Source organism: Pagrus major, chromosome 21, assembly GCF_040436345.1.
Source record: "Pagrus major chromosome 21, Pma_NU_1.0".
Lineage (NCBI taxonomy): Eukaryota > Metazoa > Chordata > Actinopteri > Spariformes > Sparidae > Pagrus > Pagrus major.
This window is the reverse complement of record NC_133235.1, coordinates 30,978,979-31,004,072: the sequence shown is the minus strand read 5'-3', so window position 1 is coordinate 31,004,072 and position 25,094 is coordinate 30,978,979. Positions and strand designations below refer to the sequence as shown.

Below are 25,094 nucleotides of genomic sequence, written 5' to 3'. Positions count from 1 at the left end.
TATTGTGAGGGTCTGCTGGGAACGTCTGGTGGAACCCTCTGTCGGGGAGGTCTTCAACTCCCACCTCCGGGAGAGCTTTGACCAGATCCCGAGGGAGGCTGGGGACATTGAGTCCAAATGGACCTTGTTCTCCGCTTCCATTGTTGACGCGGCTGTTCGAAGCTGTGGCCATACGGTCTCAGGTGCCTGTCGTGGCGGCAATCCCCGAACCCGGTGGTGGACACCGAAAGTAAGGGATGCTGTCAAGCTGAAGAAGGAGTCCTATTGAGCCTGGTTGGTTCGGGGGACTCCTGAGGCAGCCGACGGGTACCGGCAGGCCAAGCATGCTGCAGTGCGGGCGGTCGCGGAAGCAAAGGCTCGGGTCTGGGAAAAGTTCGGGGAGGCCATGGAGGAGGACTACTGGTCGGCCTCGAGGAAATTCTGGCAAACCATCCGGCGCCTCAGGAAGGGGAAGCAACCCTCCACCAATACTGTTTACAGTGGAGGTGGGGAGCTGTTGACCTCGACTGGGGATATCGTCGGGCGGTGGAAGGAATACTTCGAGGATCTCCTCAATCCCACTGACACGCCTTCCATAGAGGAAGCAGAGGCTGGGGACTCAGAGGTTGATCCATTCATCACCCAAGCCGAAGTCACTGAGGTAGTTCGGAAGCTGCCCGGTGGCAAAGCACCGGGGGTGGATGAGATCTGCCCTGAGTACCTCAAGTCTCTGGATGTTGTGGGGCTGTCTTGGCTGACTCGTCTCTGCAACATCGCGTGGCAGTTGGGGACAGTGCCTCTGGACTGGCAGACCGGGATGGTGGTCCCTCTATTCAAAAAAGGGGACCGGAGGGTGTGTTCCAACTATCGGGGGATCACACTCCTCAGCCTCCCTGGTAAAGTCTATTCCAGGGTACTGGAGAGGAGAATTCGGCCGATAGTCAAACCTCGGATTCAGGAGGAACAATGCGGTTTTCGTCCTGGCCGTGGAACACTGGACCAGCTCTATACCCTCCACAGGGTGCTTGAGGGTTCATGGGAGTTTGCCCAACCAGTCCACATGTGTTTTGTGCACTTGGAGAAGGCATTCGACCGTGTCCCTCGTGGCATTCTGTGGGAGGTGCTTCGGGAGTACAGGGTCAGGGGCCCTCTGCTAAGGGCTGTACGGTCCCTGTATGACCGGAGCAGGGGCCTGGTTCGCATTGCCGGCAGTAAGTCAGACCTGTTCCCGGTGCATGTTGGACTCCGGCAGGGCTGCCCTTTGTCACCGGTTCTGTTCATTATTTTTATGGACAGAATTTCTAGGCGCAGTCATGGGCCGGAGGGGATCTGGTTCGGGAGCCACTGGATTTCATCCCTGCTTTTCGCAGATGATGTTGTCTTGTTGGCTCCTTCGAGCCAGGACCTCCAGCATGTCCTGGGGCGGTTTGCAGCCGAGTGTGAAGCAGCTGGGATGAGAATCAGCACCTCCAAGTCTGAGGCCATGGTTCTCGACCAGAGAAAGGTGGCTTGCTCCCTCCGGGTTGGGGGAGAGTTCCTGCCTCAAGTGGAGGAGTTCAAATATCTTGGGGTCTTGCTCACGAGTTAGGGAAGGATGGCGCGCAAGATTGACAGGCGGATCGGTGTGGCGGCCGCAGTAATGCGGTCGTTGTTTTGGTCTGTCATGGTGAAGAGAGAGCTGAGCCGAAAGGTGAAGCTCTCGATTTACCAGTCAATCTACGTTCCTACCCTCACCTATGGTCATGAACTTGAGGTTGTGACCGAAAGAATAAGATCCTGGATACAAGCGGCCGAAACGAGTTTCCTTCGCGGGGTGGCGGGGCGCTCCCTTAGAGATAGGGTGAGGAGCTCTGTCACACGGGAGGAGCTCGGAGTAGAACCGCTGCTCCTCCACATCAAGAGGAGCCAGCTGAGGTGGCTCGGGCATCTGTATCGGATGCCCCCTGGACGCCTCCCTCGGGAAGGAAGACCCAGGACACGCTGGAGTGACTATGTCACCCGGCTGGCCTAGGAACACCTTGGGATCCTCCTGGAGGAGCTGGAGGAAGTGTCCGGGGAGAGGGAAGTCTGGGTGTCCCTGCTCAGGCAGCTGCCCCCGCAACCCGGCCCCGGATAAGCGGAAGAAAATGGATGGATGGATGGATGGATAAAAATAAAATAAAAATCACTTTCCATCAGGGAGGGCGGCGCTGTAGCTCCCCCTATTGGCCAGCCGCCACTGGCTGTCATACATGTAGAGATGCTGGTCTCAGAAAAATTTGCAGTGGTCTCTTAATTGTTTCCAGAGCTGTATTTCTGAGGGAGTCTGGCGATTGTCGTTGATTAAAAGCTGTCGTGTCACGGTGCCCCTCATGCTCAGTAACAGTCGCATCATGTGGAACATTAACTATCTTTATATCAACATGGATCTTCTACATGTTGTTTATTTCACACATCTGTTTCCTGTGTATTTCTGTCATTTGACTGTGTTTGCTGTAACATCACTGGTTGAGACTCACGTGAAGTTGCAGGTCAGTTTTTTCTTCCTTCTGTGAGAATGAAAATCACAACTCCGTGCTCAGCAGTGCTTACTTCAGTGTTAACATCTACCTGATGCTCGTTGTTTTAATGGTTGAGCTGACATATTCAGTTACGTTTAAAGTTCCTCGTTTATATGCTGAAAGCTTTACGCGTGTGTGTGAAAGGTCTGGATATGAAGCGTCAGTAGTGAGAAAAAATACAACTTTAGACTTTAAAGTTAAAAGAGTCCTCTCAGTTTCTAAGCTTTACTGACAAGTGTGTGACAGCACACAATAATATAATGTTAGTTTCTCAAGTTATCAGAAGATGTTCCTCCTCTCTGTTCATATGCTCTAATCACAGGTGTGTTCGCTGACCTTCATATGAAGCATGTACAGCATTAAATCATACAGGTCTACTGTTAGAGATGAAACACAGCCCTCTCCACTCCTCCTCTCCTGTCTTCACCTGTCCTCCTCCTCATCTTTCATTAAAAAAAAGCGGTCGTGGCTGCTCGATGTATTTAGGTGAAACACTGGAATCCTCCCACAGTGTTTCATTAGCAGCTGTAACCACAGTGACTGTGATAAAACAGGAATTAGCAGAATCCATCTGATATGAAGCTGTGGTTTGAATACCACTTCCCTCCTCTTTGAAGAGTAGTCAGATATCTGTGTTCAGGTTTTTGTACAGCCTCTTCTACACTTTGTATCACTGTGTTTCTAGAGCACAGTAGTAGAGAGCTGTGTCTGCCAGGGTTAGCGCTCTGATGGTCAGCTCAGTTGATGTTGGTGTTGTTTTAGACTCATATCGCTTGTTAGGAATATACTCCTCACCACTTGATGATCCCTCTCCTTTCCAGAGTATAAACTGAGGAGCCTGAAGGTCAGAATGATGTCTGTACCAGTAAAGGTCAACACTACCAGAGTAACTTGTCTGATATTGATATGCGAGTGTGACAGATTGTCCTTCTCTTCCACTGACTTCATCTTTTTCAGGAGAGATGTTGTCTCCAGCTATTAGTCCTGGAAAAAGTGTAGAAAATGAAGCCATCAGACTAACATTGTTGATGAGGCTGAGAGGAGAAGACAGTGGAAAATATCAAGTGTACAGTGTTACTCTGTGCTCCTTCACAGTCAAATACAAACAATATCATTCAATGAACATCCATTTTGTCAATCTGATGAAAACATGAGGAGCATTGACTCTGTCAGAGCAAAGAAATGAGAAAGTGATGAAATCCAGGTTGTGTATATGTGGTTAATGCAGCAGGTTCAACACAACTTAAATTCCTGTTGTGTCCAAAACTCACCTGTAAAGTGACAGAAAAGTAAAAAGAAGTAAAGCAACATGTCTTTGGATTTATTAAAGCCAGACAGACAGCAGATGAGCAGTGTTCTTCCACTGCAGCATAATGAGGAAGAAATCATGTCATTGGTTGAGTTGAGGCTAAATGGGCGGGGCCAATCAGCTCTTCACATTATTTTTTCACTTCAACTCAACCAATCCATTTTTGTCTGTTGTCACAGTAGCTCTGTGTCCAATCTTTATTGGTTCATGTTTTGTTGTGTTTGTCATCAGTCCAGTGACACAGGCTCAGACTGTAATGGGTTCATGGTGTGTGACTCCCTCTAGTGGATGTTGTGGAGTATTGTGTTGTCTTTGCTCCAAAGGTTTTTGTACAGAGTTTTGGTGTTTCCTGTCACCGTGGGCCTCACAGCACAGTAGTACACAGCAGAGTCTGTCACTGCAGCAGAGATCTGCAGATGAAACTCCTTTGTGTTCCTGTCATGTGTAAAAGACAACTGCTCTGTTTTCTCTGAATATTCTGCCATGAGAAGCTGTGGAGATGAACTGGACTTCTGTTGATACCAGTAGAGGTTGTCAACAGAGCCTGAATAGTTGCAGGAGAGAGTCACAGTGTCTCCTTCCACAGCCAGCATCACATCTTTAAATGGTTTCACTAAATCCTCAGAGGATCCTGAAAGAACAAACATATATTTCACTATGACATTTGTATTTCTTTACAGTGAGTTTAGTCAAAGAAACACATTGTTTTTTAAATCTGACATAGTTGTGAATCCTGTCTCACATCTCTTGTTAAAGTTGACTTACCAGCATGAAACATGAAGATCATCATCCAGATTAAAAAGGGCTGCATTATTTTCAGTTGTAGTGAATGAAGAACAGAGAGAACACAGCAGCTCTTCACTTCTAAAATGAAGCCTTTCATATTCAGTTGCGTGGCTCCTCCTCTTGCTGTGGTCTGTTTACATTCAGGCTGATGGAAGCTACAGAAATGACAGTGATGCTGCAGTAAATGACAGTGATGCTGCAGTAAATGACAGTGATGCTGCAGTAAATGACAGTGATGCTGCAGTAAATGACAGAGATGCTGCAGCAAATGACAGTGATGCTGCAGTAAATGACAGAGATGCTGCAGTAAATGACAGTGATGCTGCAGTAAATGACAGTGATGCTGCAGTAAATGATAGTGATGCTGCAGTAAATGACAGAAATGCTGCAGTCATCATCATCCAAGAAGGTCACACTGAAGGAGGAATCTGCAGACAATTCACTGAAGTCAATCTGGAGGGAAACAACTGTCTGACCATTAACAACTGCACACTGAACACAAAGTCTAACTGTTTGTGAAATATTCCTAAATTCAAAGAGCCTCCCCAGCCTTATGGGTCATGTGGTTGAAAAGAATATATTGATATGAAACCCCTGTGATTGATAAACTGTGCACAGATAAACACATCGTAAGAGGAAAATTATTCAGCAGTCTACACACCTGCACATGATGCACGACTCTTCCTGACAACATGTCTGATGTAAACTGAGGTGAAGCCCTTTGTTTTCTGTTGCTGCTGCTGTCAATCAATCCAATCCAAGATGGCAGCCAGGTCAGTCCATTGTTTGTGTGTCAGTGTCTGATGTCTGAGTTCTTATGTTTTATGTTTTTATGACAGTTTGATCCACATGAATGGTACTTTTCATGAACAACATCTCTTCAGTGTGGGATCACTGGATGAAACGTTTTTCTGTGGATGTTACTGGATTACCACTGAACTCTAAATCTGGACTGTGTGAGAACTACACCTACCTGAAGTCCACCTGCTGGATTACAGCACCTAAGGGAGACAGAGCATCACTCTGCAGATGTTCTAGGTGGGACACTGCCAGAACTGAAACTATTCTGCTATTTCTGAGTTGATCTGTAACCACAAACTCACCACTGCTATTGGATTTTGTGTTTTATGGCCTTGTAGCCTAGCAGGCCCACTGGTGTCCAAGATGTCTTCATATGTTTTAAGTGGAATTTGGATTTTCCATGTGGATTTTAACTCACTGAAGTTTTCTGGGTGGACTTGTGGAGAGTCACCAGCCATGTGAAGCATGTGAAGCACTGAACTGAATGTTGTATTGTCTGGTTTTATTGGGCCTGTTTCTAGCTGATGAACTGGTCTGTTGGATCTCCTGGGCTGCTGGACGTTGGTGGATTTCTGTCAGCTTGCTTTGAGTCCACTGGGCCTTTTTTCCAGAATGGATAAACTGTGGATCTCTTTCTTTGTGTGATATTGCTTTACGCCTGCTTACCCTCCCCTCCTGAGCAGAATTATAGAGATCCCCTCTTTTACTGTGAGGCTAATCATTGTTCGGTGTTTTATATCACTATGTGGTTTTCCTGGGACCCCCCGTGGGTCTGGCAGACCTTCTCCTCCTGTGATGCTCCCACAGGACCAACAGTACTGCAGAGAGTGAACAGCTAACCATGTCAATCTAACTTTCCTCACAGTGACTGCTGCAAAAATACTTCAGCACTCTTATCTGAGCTGAGGGTTGTGATGTCTGTGGACGTGTCAAAATGGCTGCTTGTAACTGAGGAGTCTCTTCACTGCTATTGTCTCCTTGTGCTGAGGGAACATTTTACTATTCCTACAACATCATTTACTGGAAATGTATTCTCCAGCAGTCTGTTAACTGGCGTAAAAGGCTGTAACACCAAGCACAAACTTGTTGTTTTATTATTGCTTTTGCTCTCAGGACATGTTGAGACAAATCCAGGCCCTGTCACTCCTGCACAATGCTTAATCTGTTTAATCTACATCTGGTCTTGGGATTATTCATATCAGTGTCAGAAGTTTATTCTCTCAAATGGACATGTTTAAGATCTGGATAAATTCAACTCAGGCTGATATTGTGTTATCTGAAACAGAGCTTACAGAATGTGTACAGGATTGTGATATTTGCATTAATGGCTACAATGTTTATCGTACAGACGTCAAAGAGAAGACAGTGGAGTGGTTTTCTCTATCAAATGAAATGTTAGTGTTGAATTAGTGCTTTCTGAGTCACTAAGTACAGAACTTAATTCAGAATGTTATTATCTCTTGATGCTGAATTATCTGAAAATCACCATATTCTGCTGGTGGGATGTTATAGGCCCCCATCTGCCCCTCATCACTCACTGACTACTCTCATTAAGCTTCTGTCTCAACTAAACTACAATGACATATTGTTGTTTGGTGACTTGAACTGGGACTGGCTAATGTCTGCGTCTGATGCATTGAAGGTAAAATGTGATTATCTAAATCTCACATGATTAATTGATTAGATCATAAATGTTTACAAAAGTCAAATCTCATCTTAGCTTTGACAAATATGCCTTTTAAATATGTTGCATCAGATATTTTTCCAAATGATGTGAGTGATCATTGTGTGATAACAGTTGTGCCAGATACAAGAACCCATAAAAGTAAGTCTAGTGTTGTTAAAACGTGTTATGAAGATGTTTGTTGAGCAGGCTTTTTTACATGATGTGTATCATTTTAATAGGGAGGGATCAGCCTGTTCTGATGATGTTGAGCTCACCTGGAATTACTTTCATACAACCTTCATGATATTGTAAACAAAAGTCTTTAGGGACGTGATAATCATGTTTACAACTGAGCCATCTGAACCGCTTCATGAACGTTACTCTGTGCGGACCAGGGCACGTCAGTCAGGAACAGAGGCTGACTGCCTCCTTTTCCAGCTTTAAGAAATAAATGTACTCTTCTACTCTGAAAAGCAAAAGCAGAGTTTTATTTGTCAACGACCACAGAAAACCTCAAAAATCCAAAGAAATTCTTGGAGACCATCAAATCATTAGCTTCCAGCATTAACTGGAGAACATCTGGGTCCAGACCAAAACACAGAAGTCATGATGAAGGCTGTAACTAAGTCTTTTAGTTTTCAAATGTTCTTGTGTTTGAAGCTTCATCCAGTTGGTTTGTCATTGATGTGGATTTGCTGCTCATGTGAATCCTCCCACAGTGTTTCATTAGCAGCTGTAACCACAGTGACTGTGATAACACAGGAATTAGCAGAATCCATCTGATATGAAGCTGTGGTTTGAATACCACTTCCCTCCTCTTTGAAGAGTAGTCAGATATCTGTGTTCAGGTTTTTGTACAGCCTCTTCTACACTTTGTATCACTGTGTTTCTAGAGCACAGTAGTAGAGAGCTGTGTCTGCCAGGGTTAGCTCTCTGATGGTCAGCTTAGTTGATGTGTATGTTGTTTCAGACTGATATCGCTTGTTAGGAATATACTCGAGACGACTCTGTGATCTTGCTCCTTTCCAGAGTATAAACTGAGGAGCCTGAATGTCAGAATGATGTCTGTACCAGTAAAGTCTAACACCAGAGTAACTTGTCTGATATCGACATGCGAGTGTGACAGATTGTCCTTCTCTTCCACTGACTTCATCTTCTTCAGGAGAGATGGTGTCTCCAGCTATTAGTCCTGGAAAAAGTGTAGAAAATGAAGCCATTAGACTAACATTGTTGATGAGGCTGAGAGGAGAAGACAGTGGAAAATATCAAGTGTACAGTGTTACTCTGTGCTCCTTCACAGTCAAATACAAACAATATCATTCAATGAACATCCATTTTGTCAATCTGATGAAAACATGAGGAGCATTGACTCTGTCAGAGCAAAGAAATGAGAAAGTGATGAAATCCAGGTTGTGTATATGTGGTTAATGCAGCAGGTTCAACACAACTTAAATTCCTGTTGTGTCCAAAACTCACCTGTAAAGTGACAGAAAAGTAAAAAGAAGTAAAGCAACATGTCTTTGGATTTATTAAAGCCAGACAGACAGCAGATGAGCAGTGTTCTTCCACTGCAGCACAATGAGGAAGAAATCATGTCATTGGTTGAGTTGAGGCTAAATGGGCGGGCCAATCAGCTCTTCACATTATTTTTTCACTTCAACTCAACCAATCCATTTTTGTCTGTTGTCATAGTAGCTCTGTGTCCAATCTTTATTGGTTCATGTTTTGTTGTGTTTGTCATCAGTCCAGTGACACTGGCTCAGACTGTAATGGGTTCATGGTGTGTGACTCCCTCTAGTGGATGTTGTGGAGTATTGTGTTGTCTTTGCTCCAAAGGTTTTTGTACAGAGTTTTGGTGTTTCCTGTCACTGTGGGCTTCACAGCACAGTAGTACACAGCAGAGTCTGTCACTGCAGCAGAGGAGATCTGCAGATGAAACTCCTTTGTGTTCCTGTCATGTGTAAAAGACAACTGCTCTGTTTTCTCTGAATATTCTGTCATGAGAAACTGTGGAGATGAACTGGACTTCTGTTGATACCAGTAGAGGTAGTTAACAGAGCCTGAATAGTTGCAGGAGAGAGTCACAGTGTCTCCTTCCACAGCCAGCATCACATCTTTAAATGGTTTCACTAAATCCTCAGAGGATCCTGAAAGAACAAACATATATTTCACTGTGACATTTGTATTTCTTTACAGTGAGTTTAGTCAAAGAAACACATTGTTTTTTAAATCTGACATAGTTGTGAATCCTGTCTCACATCTCTTGTTAAAGTTGACTTACCAGCATGAAACATGAAGATCATCATCCAGATTAAAAAGAGCTGCATTATTTTCAGTTGTAGTGAATGAAGAACAGAGAGAACACAGCAGGTCTTCACTTGTCAAATGAAGCCTTTCATATTCAGTTGTGTAGCTCCTCCTCTTGCTGTGGTCTGTTTACATTCAGGCTGATGGAAGCTTTAGAAATGACAGTGATGCTGCAGTAAATGGCAGAGATGCTGCAGTAAATGACAGAGATGCTGCAGTAAATGACAGTGATGCTGCAGTAAATGGCAGAGATGCTGCAGTAAATGACAGAGATGCTGCAGTAAATGACAGAGATGCTGCAGTAAATGATAGTGATGCTGCAGTAAATGACAGTGATGCTGCAGTAAATGACAGAGATGCTGCAGTAAATGACAGAGATGCTGCAGTAAATGACAGAGATGCTGCAGTAAATGACAGAGATGCTGCAGTAAATGACAGAGATGCTGCAGTAAATGACAGAGATCAGGGGCGCACCGTCAGGACGGGCCAACCAGGCGAACATTTGGGCCACCCCCAAGGAATGTAGGACAAGGGCCCTCCAAAGGCCCTTCATATTGGCACGTGTCCAGGTACGCATCATGTTTTGTCCCAGATAATCTTCACTGTGAATAACAAATCTGTATTGAAATAACTATAAAAGGAAACTCGATATCACGACAGGAAAAAAATCTGCTGGTCAAGTTTCTGACCATCTTCACACTGTGAAAATCTCAACCATCGTGATACTTTCTGCTGCTACAAGACCAATCCTGACTCACAGATTTAAACAATCAAAGCTACAAACTGGGTATTGGTCAATAAAATAAACTCGTTTTCAATCTACATAAATTTTCCCATGTGACCCCCTCCTCCATGACCTCCACTGGCTTCCTGTTGCAGTTACATCAGATTCAAGACGATGGTGCTGGCCTTCAAGGTCGTCAACGGAACTGGACCCATCTACCTCCAAACACTGGTCAGACCACACGCCCCAGTGCGAGCACTTCGCTCTACTACATCAGCTGGCCGGCTGGTACCGCCTTCGCTGAGAGACAAAGGCCGCTCAGCAAAGTCGCGACTCTTCTCTGTTCTGGCGTCCCAGTGGTGGAACGAACTCCCAACTAATGTCAGGACAGCAGAGTCACTCGCCATCTTCTGCAGGAGACTCAAGACTCACTTGTTCAGACTTCACCTCGACCCCGCATAGCATGACTCCCTCCCCACCCCAAAAATGTTTTTTTTAAAAATGCACTTGTATGTTCTGACCCTTAACACTTATTTACTTAAGGTATCCTTGATAAATAGCAGCTACTTTGCTCAGATGAGAGCTTGAAAACTGTTTTTATTTTTTATTTTCTACTTTATCGACGGTGATCTGTTTTGGTTTCTTCTTGTGACAAATGTACTTATTGTAAGTCGCTTTGGACAGAAGCGTCTGCTAAATGCCCTAAATGTAATGTTAATGTAAATGTCTGCCTTCAGTTATCACCATAAGCATGAGGGAAAGTGTGCATTTCATTTGTACTAACAGTAAAGCGTAGAGTATGTACGAAATGTACAGCGCCGAAAAGTCATCTGTGTTTCCACCGTCCGCTGTGCAGCCTGTATGCTTCCTTGTCACCTGACTGAAAGGCAGCTTTATAGGCTCTGGATAGAGCCCTCACCTCTCCACTCATCCAGGCCTTCTGGTGGTATATTGATTTATTGTCTTTGATCATCACAGTGTCATCACATCTAATGATGTATTATGTTATTGATGATGTATATTCCTGAAGACTGACGTGGTTCTCCTGGGTGGCAGCATCTCCGAACATGTGCCAGTAGGCACACTCGCAGTGTGTGACTCCCTCTAGTGGAGGTTGTGGAGTGGATGTTGTGGAGTATTGTGTTGTCTTTGCTCCAAAGGTTTTTGTACAGAGTTTTGGTGTTTCCTGTCACTGTGGGCTTCACAGCGCAGTAGTACACAGCAGAGTCTGTAACTGCAGCAGAGGAGATCTGCAGATGCATTCTGGTTTCACCATCACTCACATTGAAAGACAGTCTAGAGACTGGATCAGATATTGGTGTTCCTGTTCCAAAGTGAGAAATAAGGAACTCTGGTGGTTTTCCTGGATATTGTCGATACCAGAAGAAATAATCAGTACCAGTTGCTTTTCTGGAGTATGTGTAGGACAGAGTAACAGTGCTGTCTTCTACACTGGACTCTTCATTCTTGGCTGGACTGAGTTCTTCACAGCTGACACCTAAAGGAAGAGAAATCTGTTTTATATTATGAAACAAAACTCTCAAGTATTTTTCAAACAGTGGAATGAAACTTTTTCATGTTGCATAATGTAACATACCTGTTATAACAGTGAGAAACATCAGAGACAGCCCATAATAGTCCAGTGACAGCATGTTGAATAAAGGTAATGTTTCTGGTTTGTGTATTGAACTCTGCTGAATATGGAAGTTCTCTCTCTTCTATAGTTCAGTAACAGCTCAGCTCCTCCCTGAATCTCTCCGTCTCCTCTTAGATCTGTATCTTCTCTCCTCTCTGTTACTCTTCCTCTACCTTCAACTCTGAAATGATGCTGATGCTGCAGTCACCATCATATAAATCATGTTTCTCTCATGTTGGATACAAACCAGCGTTTTTGTGTTGTTGTTCAGTCAAACATGTGAAACATGCTGGAATTAATTAACCCCACTTCTTTTGAAAATGGAGGCTTCTTTATGAAAAATCCAAGCTGTGAAACATGAATTTCTCTCTCCAGACTCTTTTCTGTTCAGTCTCTACAAACATGATTTCTGTTCAGTCTCTACAAACATGATTTCTTTGAGTGTCAGCAGGGAGAGCTGAATATCAAGCAGCTCTTCTTCAGTTTAAACAGACTGAGTCTCTGAATACTGACTTTACGTCAGCTCTAGTTTCTGCTCATACTCCAATAACACACCATGTCTCTTAGTTTAACAGAAGTTCTTCTGTCCACTGACGAATGTCTTTAATCCTGTGGGAAATAAAGTTATTGAATATTAGATCAACAATGATGTGTTACTGATGAACACAGTCAACATACAGAGAAACACATCATGTGTCAGTTAAAGTAATCAGTGATCATTATATCTCCCTATTTGTCTTCTGGACCAAACTGTCAGGTAGTTCAATGATCTCACAGATATGACTCATCAGCTCCACTCTTTTGTGTTTGTGAGTTTGTGAGTCCAAAGATGGTAGACGTCATAGTAACATCCTGCTGAAGTTCAACAGTGTGTGACTCCCTCTAGTGGATGTTGTGGAGTATTGTGTTGTCTTTGCTCCAAAGGTTTTTGTACAGAGTTTTGGTGTTTCCTGTCACTGTGGGCTGCAGAGCACAGTAGTACACGGCAGAGTCAGACAGCTGAAGCTTCTGGATCTTCAGAGGAACTGAGTTTGAGGTGGAATTCAGTGTGGATGAAAATCTTTCCTTAAACTGATCCTCTGTGGTGAAGCTGCTCAGTATGAATTTAGGGCTGTTGTCTCCATCCTGTTTGTACCAGAAGAGATATGGATTTCCTGCACTGGTCTCAAATGTGCAGTCAAGTGTAACTGTGTCTCCTTCAGCAGCAATGACATCTCCTGTTGGCTGGATCACTCTGTCTGCTCCTTTACACTCTGAGGAAGAAGAGAACATGCAGAGGAAGAGATGAATCAATAAAGATGATTGATTAAAGGAGAACAATCAGTAGGTTTAAAGAGTTACCTAGCCAGAGAGTCAGAATCAGGATGTTTCTCAGCCAGTGTTTCATGTCTGCAGTGAGAGGGGAGGAGAGAGAGGAAGAACATTGATACTCTGATGGATCTGGGCCTTCACATCATTGGTCCTTCGTCTTTATCATCTGTTGAGGAGCTCTCTACGTTTACATCTCATTTACATTTCATCTGTTCAGCTGAAATGTTCTTCATGATGATTGTAGCGGACCGAACACAGGAATATACCAAGAAACTCAATTCTTTCATCAACATTTTGATGCTTTAATCAAAAGGCTCTTTGTGCCTGTGTTGTGTTAATTTACAGGATTCCACTCTGCTGTCTGATGAGTTTTGGTAATAACTTTTAACACAGTGATCCTCATTTCTGACTACAAACATAAAATATACATGAATGTGTTGAGCTACTTCCCCTCTCACTCATGATGTAAAGTACAACCAACAGCAGCAGTAAAAGCAGCAGTTTTTCTTTAAGTGGACTTTTTGAGCCCTCAGCCCATTTCTCAGTGACACAACAATCTCGAGCCCTTAAAGGTCCCATATTATACTGTTTTTCATCAATTTCACACAGCTGTCAGAGGTCCAACAACACTGTATTGGAAGTGTATTGCCCCAAGCCCATCCTGGTCCTGAACTTCAGCTGTCTGAAAGTGGCTCTGCTGAGAACAGCTGTTTCTGTGCCTGCACCTTTAATGCTAATGAGCTCCGTGCTGCACCACGCCCCTCTCAGGGAGAGGGCGTGGCCCTATGCTAGCGCTAGCATGCGCTAATGTTTACGGTGGATGTACCGCTGTGACTCGCCGAGACGCTGCCGTTCAACCGCACCAGTTTGACCCAGAGTCGGACCCAGAAGGAGGCTCCTGAAGAAACAGACTCTGCGGCTGCAGCAGGACGTGTCAGAGCGGTTAGTGTGTCTGAGTGTGTTACTTCGCTTGTTGGATGTGTTGTTACAGTTACTGCCATGTAGCTAATGCTAAGCTAATGCTAACGGTAAAGGTAACTCACAGTTCTGACTTCACCGTACTCGTAGGCAACTGTAAATACTGTCAAAACGTGGCGACACTTACCTGTGGCTCGGTGCAGTTGCTGGGTCCCGTGTGGTTTGGACTGATCCTTTTACGAGGGTCGGTGTCGAGGCAGCTTTGTACTGACCCTCGGTACTGACCAGTCCCATGTGAAGTGGTTAGCACACAAACACACTCACAGGAACCGCAGCCGGCACGTTGTCGTTAAAATGAAACACAACCACTGTCTCTTCTGTTCCTCTGTAGCTGGGACAGAATATCAGCACTTATGTTGATTATTACACCCAACAACAGAGCAATTTGCGTGTGTACCTCACTGCTAACACTGCTGTCTCACCGCTGGACACACCGACCTTCACCTCGGGGATGAACGCCCCCCTCTCGGATGTCTCCGGGGAGAGGGGGCGTGTTTTCGGCCTATAAAGATCCCTCCTGTCGTTACGTGAGGACAGGAGCTGAATCTGAACAGCCTGTAGGAGCCCGTTGTACCAGCGGGGGGCTGCAGAGACCAGCAGCACCCGTTTGCTTTCTTCATATTGGGAGTTGGTAGGCTCAGGGAGGACCAGTTTATACATGTAGAGACCAGAGAAAACGTGTTTTTCATAATATGGGACCTTTAACTGATCCTACTACAGGTACTACTTAGTGTCAGTCTAATATCCAAGCCTGTCAGATCATTGGCCGATCTTTTTGTCGGCCATTTTATCCCCCTCTCTCTCTCACTCTGACACACACAGCTATCTCTATTGGTAGTTACTGACTTACTAAGCATCACAACATTTCTTGAGACATTTTCTAGTTTTATATCTTATTTGTCTTCTGGCCCAAACTCAGGTTGTGGGAAACAGTTTCAGCTTCAAGGATCAAGCAGCAACATAGAGAAAGGACTCCTCTGGTGGATGATCTCATTCACTGAAATAATACTTCATTATCAGAGATAGAGACATGTATGATACAGCACATTCACTCTGGCATCTTAATTAATTTGGTTGTAAGTACGGAGATTGTAGATTTGATTACAGCATCCGGCTGAAGTGTAACAGTCAGCAGGTTTACATGATGTTAGAAAAAGTTGGACTATTGTGTTAGTCCGACTTAAACTGGACTTTTAAAGTCCATGTTAACTTGTTAGTCTGACTGAAATCGTACTAAAATGAATTTCTCAAAGTCGGACTAACACACCCAGGTAACGAAGTTTGAAGTTGATTTAGTCTTTCATGTATACGCCTTAGTCGAACCTGAACTGGCCATGGCGTTCTGCACAAGCACCACAGTGCTGGGCATTGACCTGGAAGTCATTGGAAGTTGTTGTCTGGTCATCTCCCGCCTGAACTACTGCAACTCGCTCTTGGCTGGACTCCCAGCCTCCGCGACTAAACCGTTGCAACGTTTTCAATCTACCCAAATTGTCCCATGTGACCCCCGTCCTCCGTGACCTCCACTGGCTTCCTGTTGCAGTTGCATCCGATTCAAGACGATGGTGCTGGCCTTCAAGGCCGTCAACGTAACTGCACCCATCTACCACCAAACACTGGTCAGACCACACGGCCCAGCGCGAGCACTTCGCTCTACTACATCAGTTGGCCGGCTGGTACCACCATCGCTGAGAGACAAAGGCCGCTCAGCGAAGTCACGGCTCTTCTCTGTTCTGGCGTCCCAGTGGTGGAACGAACTTCCGACCAATGTCAGGACAGCAGAGTCATTCGCCATCTTCAGCAGGAGACTCAAGACTCACTTGTTCAGACTTCACCTTGACCCCGCATAGCATGACTCCCTCCCCACCCCCCCAAAAAATGAATAAATAAATGCACTTGTATGTTCTGACCCTTAGCACTTATGTACTTAAGGTATCCTTGATAAATAGCAGCTACTTTGCTCAGATGAGGGCTTGAAAACTGTTTCTATTTTTTCTTTTCTACTTTATCGACGGTGATATGTTGTGGTCTCTTTCTTGTGACAAATGTACTTATTGTAAGTCGCTTTGGACAGAAGCGTCTGCTAAATGCCCTAAATGTAATGTAAATGTAAATGTCTGCCTTCAGTTATCACCATAAGCATGAGGGAAACGTGCATTTCATTTGTACTAACTCACCTCTCCACTCATCCAGGCCTTCTGGTGGTATATTGATTTATTGTCTTTGATTATCACAGCATCATCACATCTAATGATGTATTATGTTATTGATGATGTATATTCCTGAAGACTGATGTGGTTCTCCTGGGTGGCAGCATCTCTGAACATGTGCCAGTAGGCACCCTCACAGTGTGACTCCCTCTAGTGGATGTTGTGGAGTATTGTGTTGTCTTTGCTCCAAAGGTTTTTGTACAGAGTTTTGGTGTTTCCTGTCACTGTGGGCTGCAGAGCACAGTAGTACACAGCAGAGTCTGTCACTGCAGCAGAGGAGATCTGCAGATGAAACTCCTTTGTGTTCCTGTCATGTGTAAAAGACAACTGCTCTGTTTTCTCTGAATATTCTGTCATGAGAAACTGTGGAGATGAACTGGACTTCTGTTGATACCAGTAGAGGCTGTTAACAGAGCCTGAATAGTTGCAGGAGAGAGTCACAGTGTCTCCTTCCACAGCCAGCATCACATCTTTAAATGGTTTCACTAAATCCTCAGAGGATCCTGAAAGAACAAACATATATTTCACTGTGACATTTGTATTTCTTTACAGTGAGTTTAGTCAAAGAAACACATTGTTTTTTAAATCTGACATAGTTGTGAATCCTGTCTCACATCTCTTGTTTAAGTTGACTTACCAGCATGAAACATGAAGATCATCATCCAGATTAAAAAGAGCTGCATTATTTTCAGTTGTAGTGAATGAAGAACAGAGAGAACACAGCAGGTCTTCACTTCTCAAATGAAGCCTTTCATATTCAGTTGTGTAGCTCCTCCTCTTGCTGTGGTCTGTTTACATTCAGGCTGATGGAAGCTTCAGAAATGACAGTGATGCTGCAGTAAATGACAGTGATGCTGCAGTAAATGACAGAGATGCTGCAGTAAATGACAGTGATGCTGCAGTAAATGACAGTGATGCTGCAGTAAATGACAGAGATGCTGCAGTAAATGACAGTGATGCTGCAGTAAATGACAGAGATGCTGCAGTAAATGACAGTGATGCTGCAGTAAATGACAGAGATGCTGCAGTAAATGACAGTGATGCTGCAGTAAATGACAGTGATGCTGCAGTAAATGACAGTGATGCTGCAGTAAATGACAGAGATGCTGCAGTCATCATCATCCAAGAAGGTCACACTGAAGGAGGAATCTGCAGACAATTCACTGAAGTCAATCTGGAGGGAAACAACTGTCTGACCATTAACAACTGCACACTGAACACAAAGTCTAACTGTTTGTGAAATATTCCTAAATTCAAAGAGCCTCCTCACCCTTATGGGTCATGTGGTTGAAAAGAATATATTGATATGAAACCCCTGTGATTGATAAACTGTGCACAGATTAACACATCGTAAGAGGAAAATTATTCAGCGGTCTACACACCTGCACATGATGCACGACTCTTCCTGACAACATGTCTGATGTAAACTGAGGTGAAGCCCTTTGTTTTCTGTTGCTGCTGCTGTCAATCAATCCAATCCAAGATGGCAGCCAGGTCAGTCCATTGTTTGTGTGCCAGTGTCTGATGTCTGAGTTCTTATGTTTAATGTGTTTATGACAGTTTGATCCACATGAATGGTACTTTTCATGAACAACATCTCTTCAGTGTGGGATCACTGGATGAAACGTTTTTCTGTGGATGTTACTGGATTACCACTGAACTCTAAATCTGGACTGTGTGAGAACTACACCTACCTGAACTCCACCTGCTGGATTACAGCACCTAAGGGAAACAGAGCATCACTCTGCAGATGTTCTAGGTGGGACACTGCCAGAACTGAAACTATTCTGCTATTTCTGTGTTGATCTGTAACCACATACTCACCACTGCTATTGGATTTTGTGTTTTATGGCCTTGTAGCCTAGCAGGCCCACTGGTGTCCAAGATGTCTTCATATGTTTTAAGTTGAATTTGGATTTTCTGTGTGGATTTTAACTCACTGAAGTTTTCTGGGTTGACTTGTGGAGAGTCACCAGCCATGTGAAGCATGTGAAGCACTGAACTGAATGTTGTATTGTCTGGTTTTATTGGGCCTGTTTCTAGCTGATGAACTGGTCTGTTGGATCTCCTGTGCTGCTGGACGTTGGTGGATTTCTGTCAGCTTACTTTGAGTCCGCTGGGCCTTTTTCCCAGAGTGGATAAACTGTGGATCTCTTTCTTTGTGTGATCTTGCTTTACGCCTGCTTACCCTCCCCTCCTGAGCAGAATTACAGAGATCCCCTCTTTTACTGTGAGGCTAATCATTGTTCGGTGTTTTATATCACTATGTGGTTTTCCTGGGACCCCCCGTGGGTCTGGCAGACTTTCTCCTCCTGTGATGCTCCCACAGGACCAACAGTACTGCAGAGAGTGAACAGCTAACCATGTCAATCTAACTTTCCTCACAGTGACTGCTGCAAAAATACTTCAGCACTCTTATCTGAGCTGAGGGTTGTGATGTCTGTGGACGTGTCAAAATGGCTGCTTATAACTGAGGAGTCTCTTCACTGCTATTGTCTCCTTGTGCTGAGGGAACATTTTACTATTCCTACAACATCATTTACTGGAAATGTATTCTCCAGCAGTCTGTTAACTGGCGTAAAAGGCTGTAACACCAAGCACAAAGTTGTTGTTTTATTATTGCTTTTGCTCTCAGGACATGTTGAGACAAATCCAGGCCCTGTCACTCCTACACAATGCTTAATCTGTTTAATCTACATCTGGTTTTGGGATTATTCATATCGGTGTCAGAAGTTTATTCTCTCAAATGGACATGTTTAAGATCTGGATAAATTTAACTCAGGCTGATATTGTGTTATCTGAAACGGAGCTTACAGAATGTGTACAGGATTGTGATAATTGCATTAATGGCTACAATGTTTATCAGACAGACGTCAAATAGAAGACAGTGGAGTGGCTTTCTCTATCAAATGAAATGTTAGTGTTGAATTAGTGCTTTCTGAGTCACTAAGTACAGAACTTAATTCAGAACGTTATTATCTCTTGATGCTGAATTATCTGAAAATCACCATATTCTGCTGGTGGGATGTTATAGGCCCCCATCTGCCCCTCATCACTCACTGACTACTCTCATTAAGCTTCTGTCTCAACTAAACTACAATGACATATTGTTGTTTGGTGACTTGAACTGGGACTGGCTAATGTCTGCGTCTGATGCATTGAAGGTAAAATGTGATTATCTTAATCTCACATGATTGATTAGATCCTAAATGTTTACAAAAGTCAACTCTCATCTTAGCTTTGACAAATATGCCTTTTAAATATGTTGCATCAGATATTTTTCCAAATGATGTGAGTGATCATTGTGTGATAACAGTTGTGCCAGATACAAGAACCCATAAAAGTAAGTCTAGTGTTGTTAAAACGTGTTATGAAGATGTTTGTTGAGCAGGCTTTTTTACATGATGTGTATCATTTTAATAGGGAGGGATCAGTCTGTTCTGATGATGTTGAGCTCACCTGGAATTACTTTCATACAACCTTCATGATATTGTAAACAAAAGTCTTTAGGGACGTGATAATCATGTTTACAACTGAGCCATCTGAACCGCTTCATGAACGTTATTCTGTGTGGACCAGGGCACGTCAGTCAGGAACAGAGGCTGACTGCCTCGTCTTCCAGCTTTAAGAAATAAATGTACTCTGATACTCTGAAAAGCAAAAGCAGAGTTTTATTTGTCAACGACCACAGAAAACCTCAAAAATCCAAAGAAATTCTTGGAGACCATCAAATCATTAGCTTCTAGCATTAACTGGAGAACATCTGGGTCCAGACCAAAACACAGAAGTCATGATGAAGGCTGTATCTAAGTCTTTTAGTTTTCAAATGTTATTGTGTTTGAAGCTTCATCCAGTTGGTTTGTCATTGATGTGGATTTGCTGCTCATGTGAATCCTCCCACAGTGTTTCATTAGCAGCTGTAACCACAGTGACTGTGATAAAACAGGAATTAGCAGAATCCATCTGATATGAAGCTGTGGTTTGAATACCACTTCCCTCCTCTTTGAAGAGTAGTCAGATATCTGTGTTCAGGTTTTTGTACAGCCTCTTCTACACTTTGTATCACTGTGTTTCTAGAGCACAGTAGTAGAGAGCTGTGTCTGCCAGGGTTAGCTCTCTGATGGTCAACTCAGTTGATGTTGGTGTTGTTTCAGACTGATATCGATTGTTAGGAATATATTCAGCTGTGTTTCTCTTTGCTCCTTTCCTGAGTATAAACTGAGGAGCCTGAAGGTCAGAATGATGTCTGTACCAGTAAAGTGCAGGACCCGGTGAACTTGTCTGATATTGACATGTGAGTGTGACAGATTGTCCTTCTCTTCCACTGACTTCATCTTCTTCAGGAGAGATGCTGTCTCCAGCTATTAGTCCTGGAAAAAGTGTAGAAAATGAAGCCATTAGACTAACATTGTTGATGAGGCTGAGAGGAGAAGACAGTGGAAAATATCAAGTGTACAGTGTTACTCTGTGCTCCTTCACAGTCAAATACAAACAATATCATTCAATGAACATCCATTTTGTCAATCTGATGAAAACATGAGGAGCATTGACTCTGTCAGAGCAAAGAAATGAGAAAGTGATGAAATCCAGGTTGTGTACATGTGGTTAATGCAGCAGGTTCAACACAACTTAAATTCCTGTTGTGTCCAAAACTCACCTGTAAAGTGACAGAAAAGTAAAAAGAAGTAAAGCAACATGTCTTTGGATTTATTAAAGCCAGACAGACAGCAGATGAGCAGTGTTCTTCCACTGCAGCACAATGAGGAAGAAATCATGTCATTGGTTGGCGGGGCCAATCAGCTCTTCACATTATTTTTTCACTTCAACTCAACCAATCCATTTTTGTCTGTTGTCACAGTGGCTCTGTGTCCAATCTTTATTGGTTCATGTTGTGTTGTGTTTGTCATCAGTCCAGTGACACTGGCTCAGACTGTAATGGGTTCATGGTGTGTGACTCCCTCTAGTGGATGTTGTGGAGTATTGTGTTGTCTTTGCTCCAAAGGTTTTTGTACAGAGTTTTGGTGTTTCCTGTCACTGTGGGCTTCACAGCACAGTAGTACACAGCAGAGTCTGTCACTGCAGCAGAGGAGATCTGCAGATGCATATTGGTGTTATCCTCAGTCACATTAACAGACAGTCTGGAGTTTAGTTTATTCATTATTGCTCCTGTTCCCAAGTGAGAAATAAGGAACTCTGGTGGTTTTCCTGGATATTGTCGATACCAGAAGACATAATCAGCACCACCTTGTTTGGAGTATGTGTAGGACAGAGTAACAGTGCTGTCTTCTAAACTGGACTCTTCATTCTTGGCTGGACTGAGTTCTTCACAGCTGACACCTAAAGGAAGAGAAATCTGTTTTACATTTTGAAAAAAAAACCTCAATAGACATGAACTGCCTTCAGAAAAGATGAGAATTGAACTTGACAGAATGAAAGCATAATGTCACATACCTGTTATAATAGTGAGAAACATCAGAGACAGCCCATAATAGTCCAGTGACAGCATGTTGAATAAAGGTAATGTTTCTGGTTTGTGTATTGAACTCTGCTGAATATGGAAGTTCCTCTCTCTTCTATAGTTCAGTAACAGCTCAGCTCCTCCCTGAATCTCTCCGTCTCCTCTTAGATCTGTATCTTCTCTCCTCTCTGTTACTCTTCCTCTACCTTCAACTCTGAAATGACGCTGATGCTGCAGTCACCAACTGGACTCTTCATTCTTGGCTGGACTGAGTTCTTCACAGCTGACACCTAAAGGAAGAAATAACTCTGTAACTTCCTGATGTAAATATTTAATCTCTGAAGCTCTTGTAAAGTGAATGATGTCACCTACCTGTTATTGTGAGCAGAAACAAAGAGACAGACAGACTGAAGTTCACTGACAGCATCTTAAAGACCAAGAGAATCTGTTTTTGTATGAAGCACCACTGTGAAAGTTTGTGTTTTCTGAACTTGAGTCACAGTTTCTCTCCTCCCTTAATCCCTCCCTCCTTCCTCTCACAACTCTGACAGATAGTGTGTTTGTCACTGCTGTGCTGCTGTTATTCACTAACTTCCATCATTTCCATCTGGTAAGAAGCAGCTGATGAGGTAACACTGATTTACACCTGACAGCACATGTGAAGGTCCTGACTCGGCTCAATCTTTAATCTGACACTGTGCTCCCCTTCACTTCCACATGACAACCATATTAATGACTGATTGGAAACTTGACTCAAACAACACTATTCACATTATTGTGTCCCATGTGAGGACATGTCAAATCATGAGAGTCCTGTACAAACATAAATCACCTACAAAGTTGATTTTCAGCTCCAACCAGAAAGATTGTTTCCATCTGTCAAATTGTTCCTTCTAAAGTCTCATAGTTGATCATTATTTGTTCATCAATCAATCAGATTTTATTGGTCAATTATTTCATGTGCCATGTCTGTGTTACAAACAGTTTAATTTATAGACTGGATCTTCTGTATTTCAACCACGGTGAAGTTAGTTTGAGGTTGGATGTTGGACAGACATTGACACGCCTCACACGGGGCACCATTATGTAGTGCTTCATGCAACAGTAACAGGGAATTTTGGGTTAAATTTGGCTATCAATAATAATTAATGATTATCAGGGATAATTATTAATTATGATTAATAATAAGATCCAATTCACATTAGATCACCTTGGGTCACCACCCTTGAAGAAGGGAAAAGATAGACAATTCACCAAATCAGTCTCAGAAAAGTTACTAGACTGTTTGTAACTCTGATTAATAATTAACTTAATAACTACCATACCAGCTAGTAATGGTTGAAGAATTTTGGAGTTCTTGACAGAATAGAGGTCGGCAACATTCACTCTTGTACAATATTAAATAGACAGCATGAAGGTTCAAAAGTCTTTTATTTAACACAAAGATGAAAACACACTAACTAACATGTACTATAAACAGGTGTGTGTGTGTGTGTGTGTGTGTGTGTGTGTGTGTGTGTGTGTGTGTGTGTGTGTGTGTGTGTGACGTGATGCCAGGTTATAGAAAATGTTTAGTTGCATGCAAAGATCCTGTGTCTGTATGAAGCATAATTCAACTAACGTCAAATTAACCATGTAGCAAAGCAAACTACCAATAACCTGATCTGAGATCACAATAACACCAAAACAGTGAACAAACACATAGATTGAATGGTGCAATACAGTGTTGTTGGACCTCTGACAGCTGTGTGAAATTGATGAAAAACAGTATAATATGGGACCTTTAAATCATGCAGGCATACTGTTAGAGATAAAACACAGCCCTCTCCACTCCTCCTCTTCTGTCTTCACCTGTCCTCCTTCTCATCTTTCATTAAAAAAAAGCGGTCGTGGCTGCTCGATGTATTTAGGTGAAACACTGGAATCCTCCCACAGTGTTTCATTAGCAGCTGTAACCACAGTGACTGTGATAACACAGGAATTAGCAGAATCCATCTGATATGAAGCTGTGGTTTGAATACCACTTCCCTCCTCTTTGAAGAGTAGTCAGATATCTGTGTTCAGGTTTTTGTACAGCCTCTTCTACACTTTGTATCACTGTGTTTCTAGAGCACAGTAGTAGAGAGCTGTGTCTGCCAGGGTTAGCTCTCTGATGGTCAGCTCAGTTGATGTTGGTGTTGTTTCAGACTGATATCGCTTGTTAGGGATATATTCACCTGTGTTTCCCTTTGCTCCTTTCCAGAGTATAAACTGAGGAGCCTGAAGGTCAGAACGATGTCTGTACCAGTAAAGGTCAACACCAGAGTAACTTGTCTGATATTGACATGTGAGTGTGACAGATTGTCCTTCTCTTCCACTGACTTCATCTTTTTCAGGAGAGATGTTGTCTCCAGCTATTAGTCCTGGAAAAAGTGTAGAAAATGAAGCCATCAGACTAACATTGTTGATGAGGCTGAGAGGAGAAGACAGTGGAAAATATCAAGTGTACAGTGTTACTCTGTGCTCCTTCACAGTCAAATACAAACAATATCATTCAATAAACATCCATTTTGTCAATCTGATGAAAACATGAGGAGCATTGACTCTGTCAGAGCAAAGAAATGAGAAAGTGATGAAATCCAGGTTGTGTATATGTGGTTAATGCAGCAGGTTCAACACAACTTAAATTCCTGTTGTGTCCAAAACTCACCTGTAAAGTGACAGAAAAGTAAAAAGAAGTAAAGCAACATGTCTTTGGATTTATTAAAGCCAGACAGACAGCAGATGAGCAGTGTTCTTCCACTGCAGCACAATGAGGAAGAAATCATGTCATTGGTTGAGTTGAGGCTAAATGGGCGGGGCCAATCAGCTCTTCACATTATTTTTTCACTTCAACTCAACCAATCCATTTTTGTCTGTTGTCACAGTAGCTCTGTGTCCAATCTTTATTGGTTCATGTTTTGTTGTGTTTGTCATCAGTCCAATGACACTGGCTCAGACTGTAATGGGTTCATGGTGTGTGACTCCCTCTAGTGGATGTTGTGGAGTATTGTGTTGTCTTTGCTCCAAAGGTTTTTGTACAGAGTTTTGGTGTTTCCTGTCACTGTGGGCCTCAGAGCACAGTAGTACACAGCAGAGTCTGTCGCTTCAGCAGAGGAGATCTGCAGATGGACTTGATTTCTCTCCTGGTTCAGTTCAGCAGTCAGTTGAGGGTGTGGAGGTGTTGCTCTCACCACTGAAGGCTCTTTTGTATCAGTGATCAGGAGAAGGAACTGAAGAGCTGAGCCAGGATCCTGTCGATACCACTGGAGATTCTGAGCTTTAACTGAATAGTTACAGGACAGAGTAACACTACGGCCCTCTGATGAAAACACTTCAGCTCTGCTGGCAGTAATATCATCTTCCAAGGT

General features: G+C 43.3%; 1 protein-coding gene across 1 annotated transcript in view; it reads right to left on the bottom strand.

Annotated features, from left to right (window-relative positions):
• The window catches only part of LOC141017091 (uncharacterized), a 34,863-nt gene extending 10,279 nt beyond the window's left edge, over positions 1-24,584 (bottom strand). Inside the window, exons 1-2 of the mRNA XM_073491708.1 lie at positions 24,395-24,584; positions 23,922-24,107 (exon numbers count right to left, since the gene is read on the bottom strand). Coding sequence (XP_073347809.1) covers positions 23,922-24,107; positions 24,395-24,512 — 304 coding nt within the window. The 5' untranslated portion in view covers positions 24,513-24,584. The remainder of the gene's footprint in view (positions 1-23,921; positions 24,108-24,394) is intronic.
• Between the last annotated feature and the right edge of the window lie 510 nt (positions 24,585-25,094).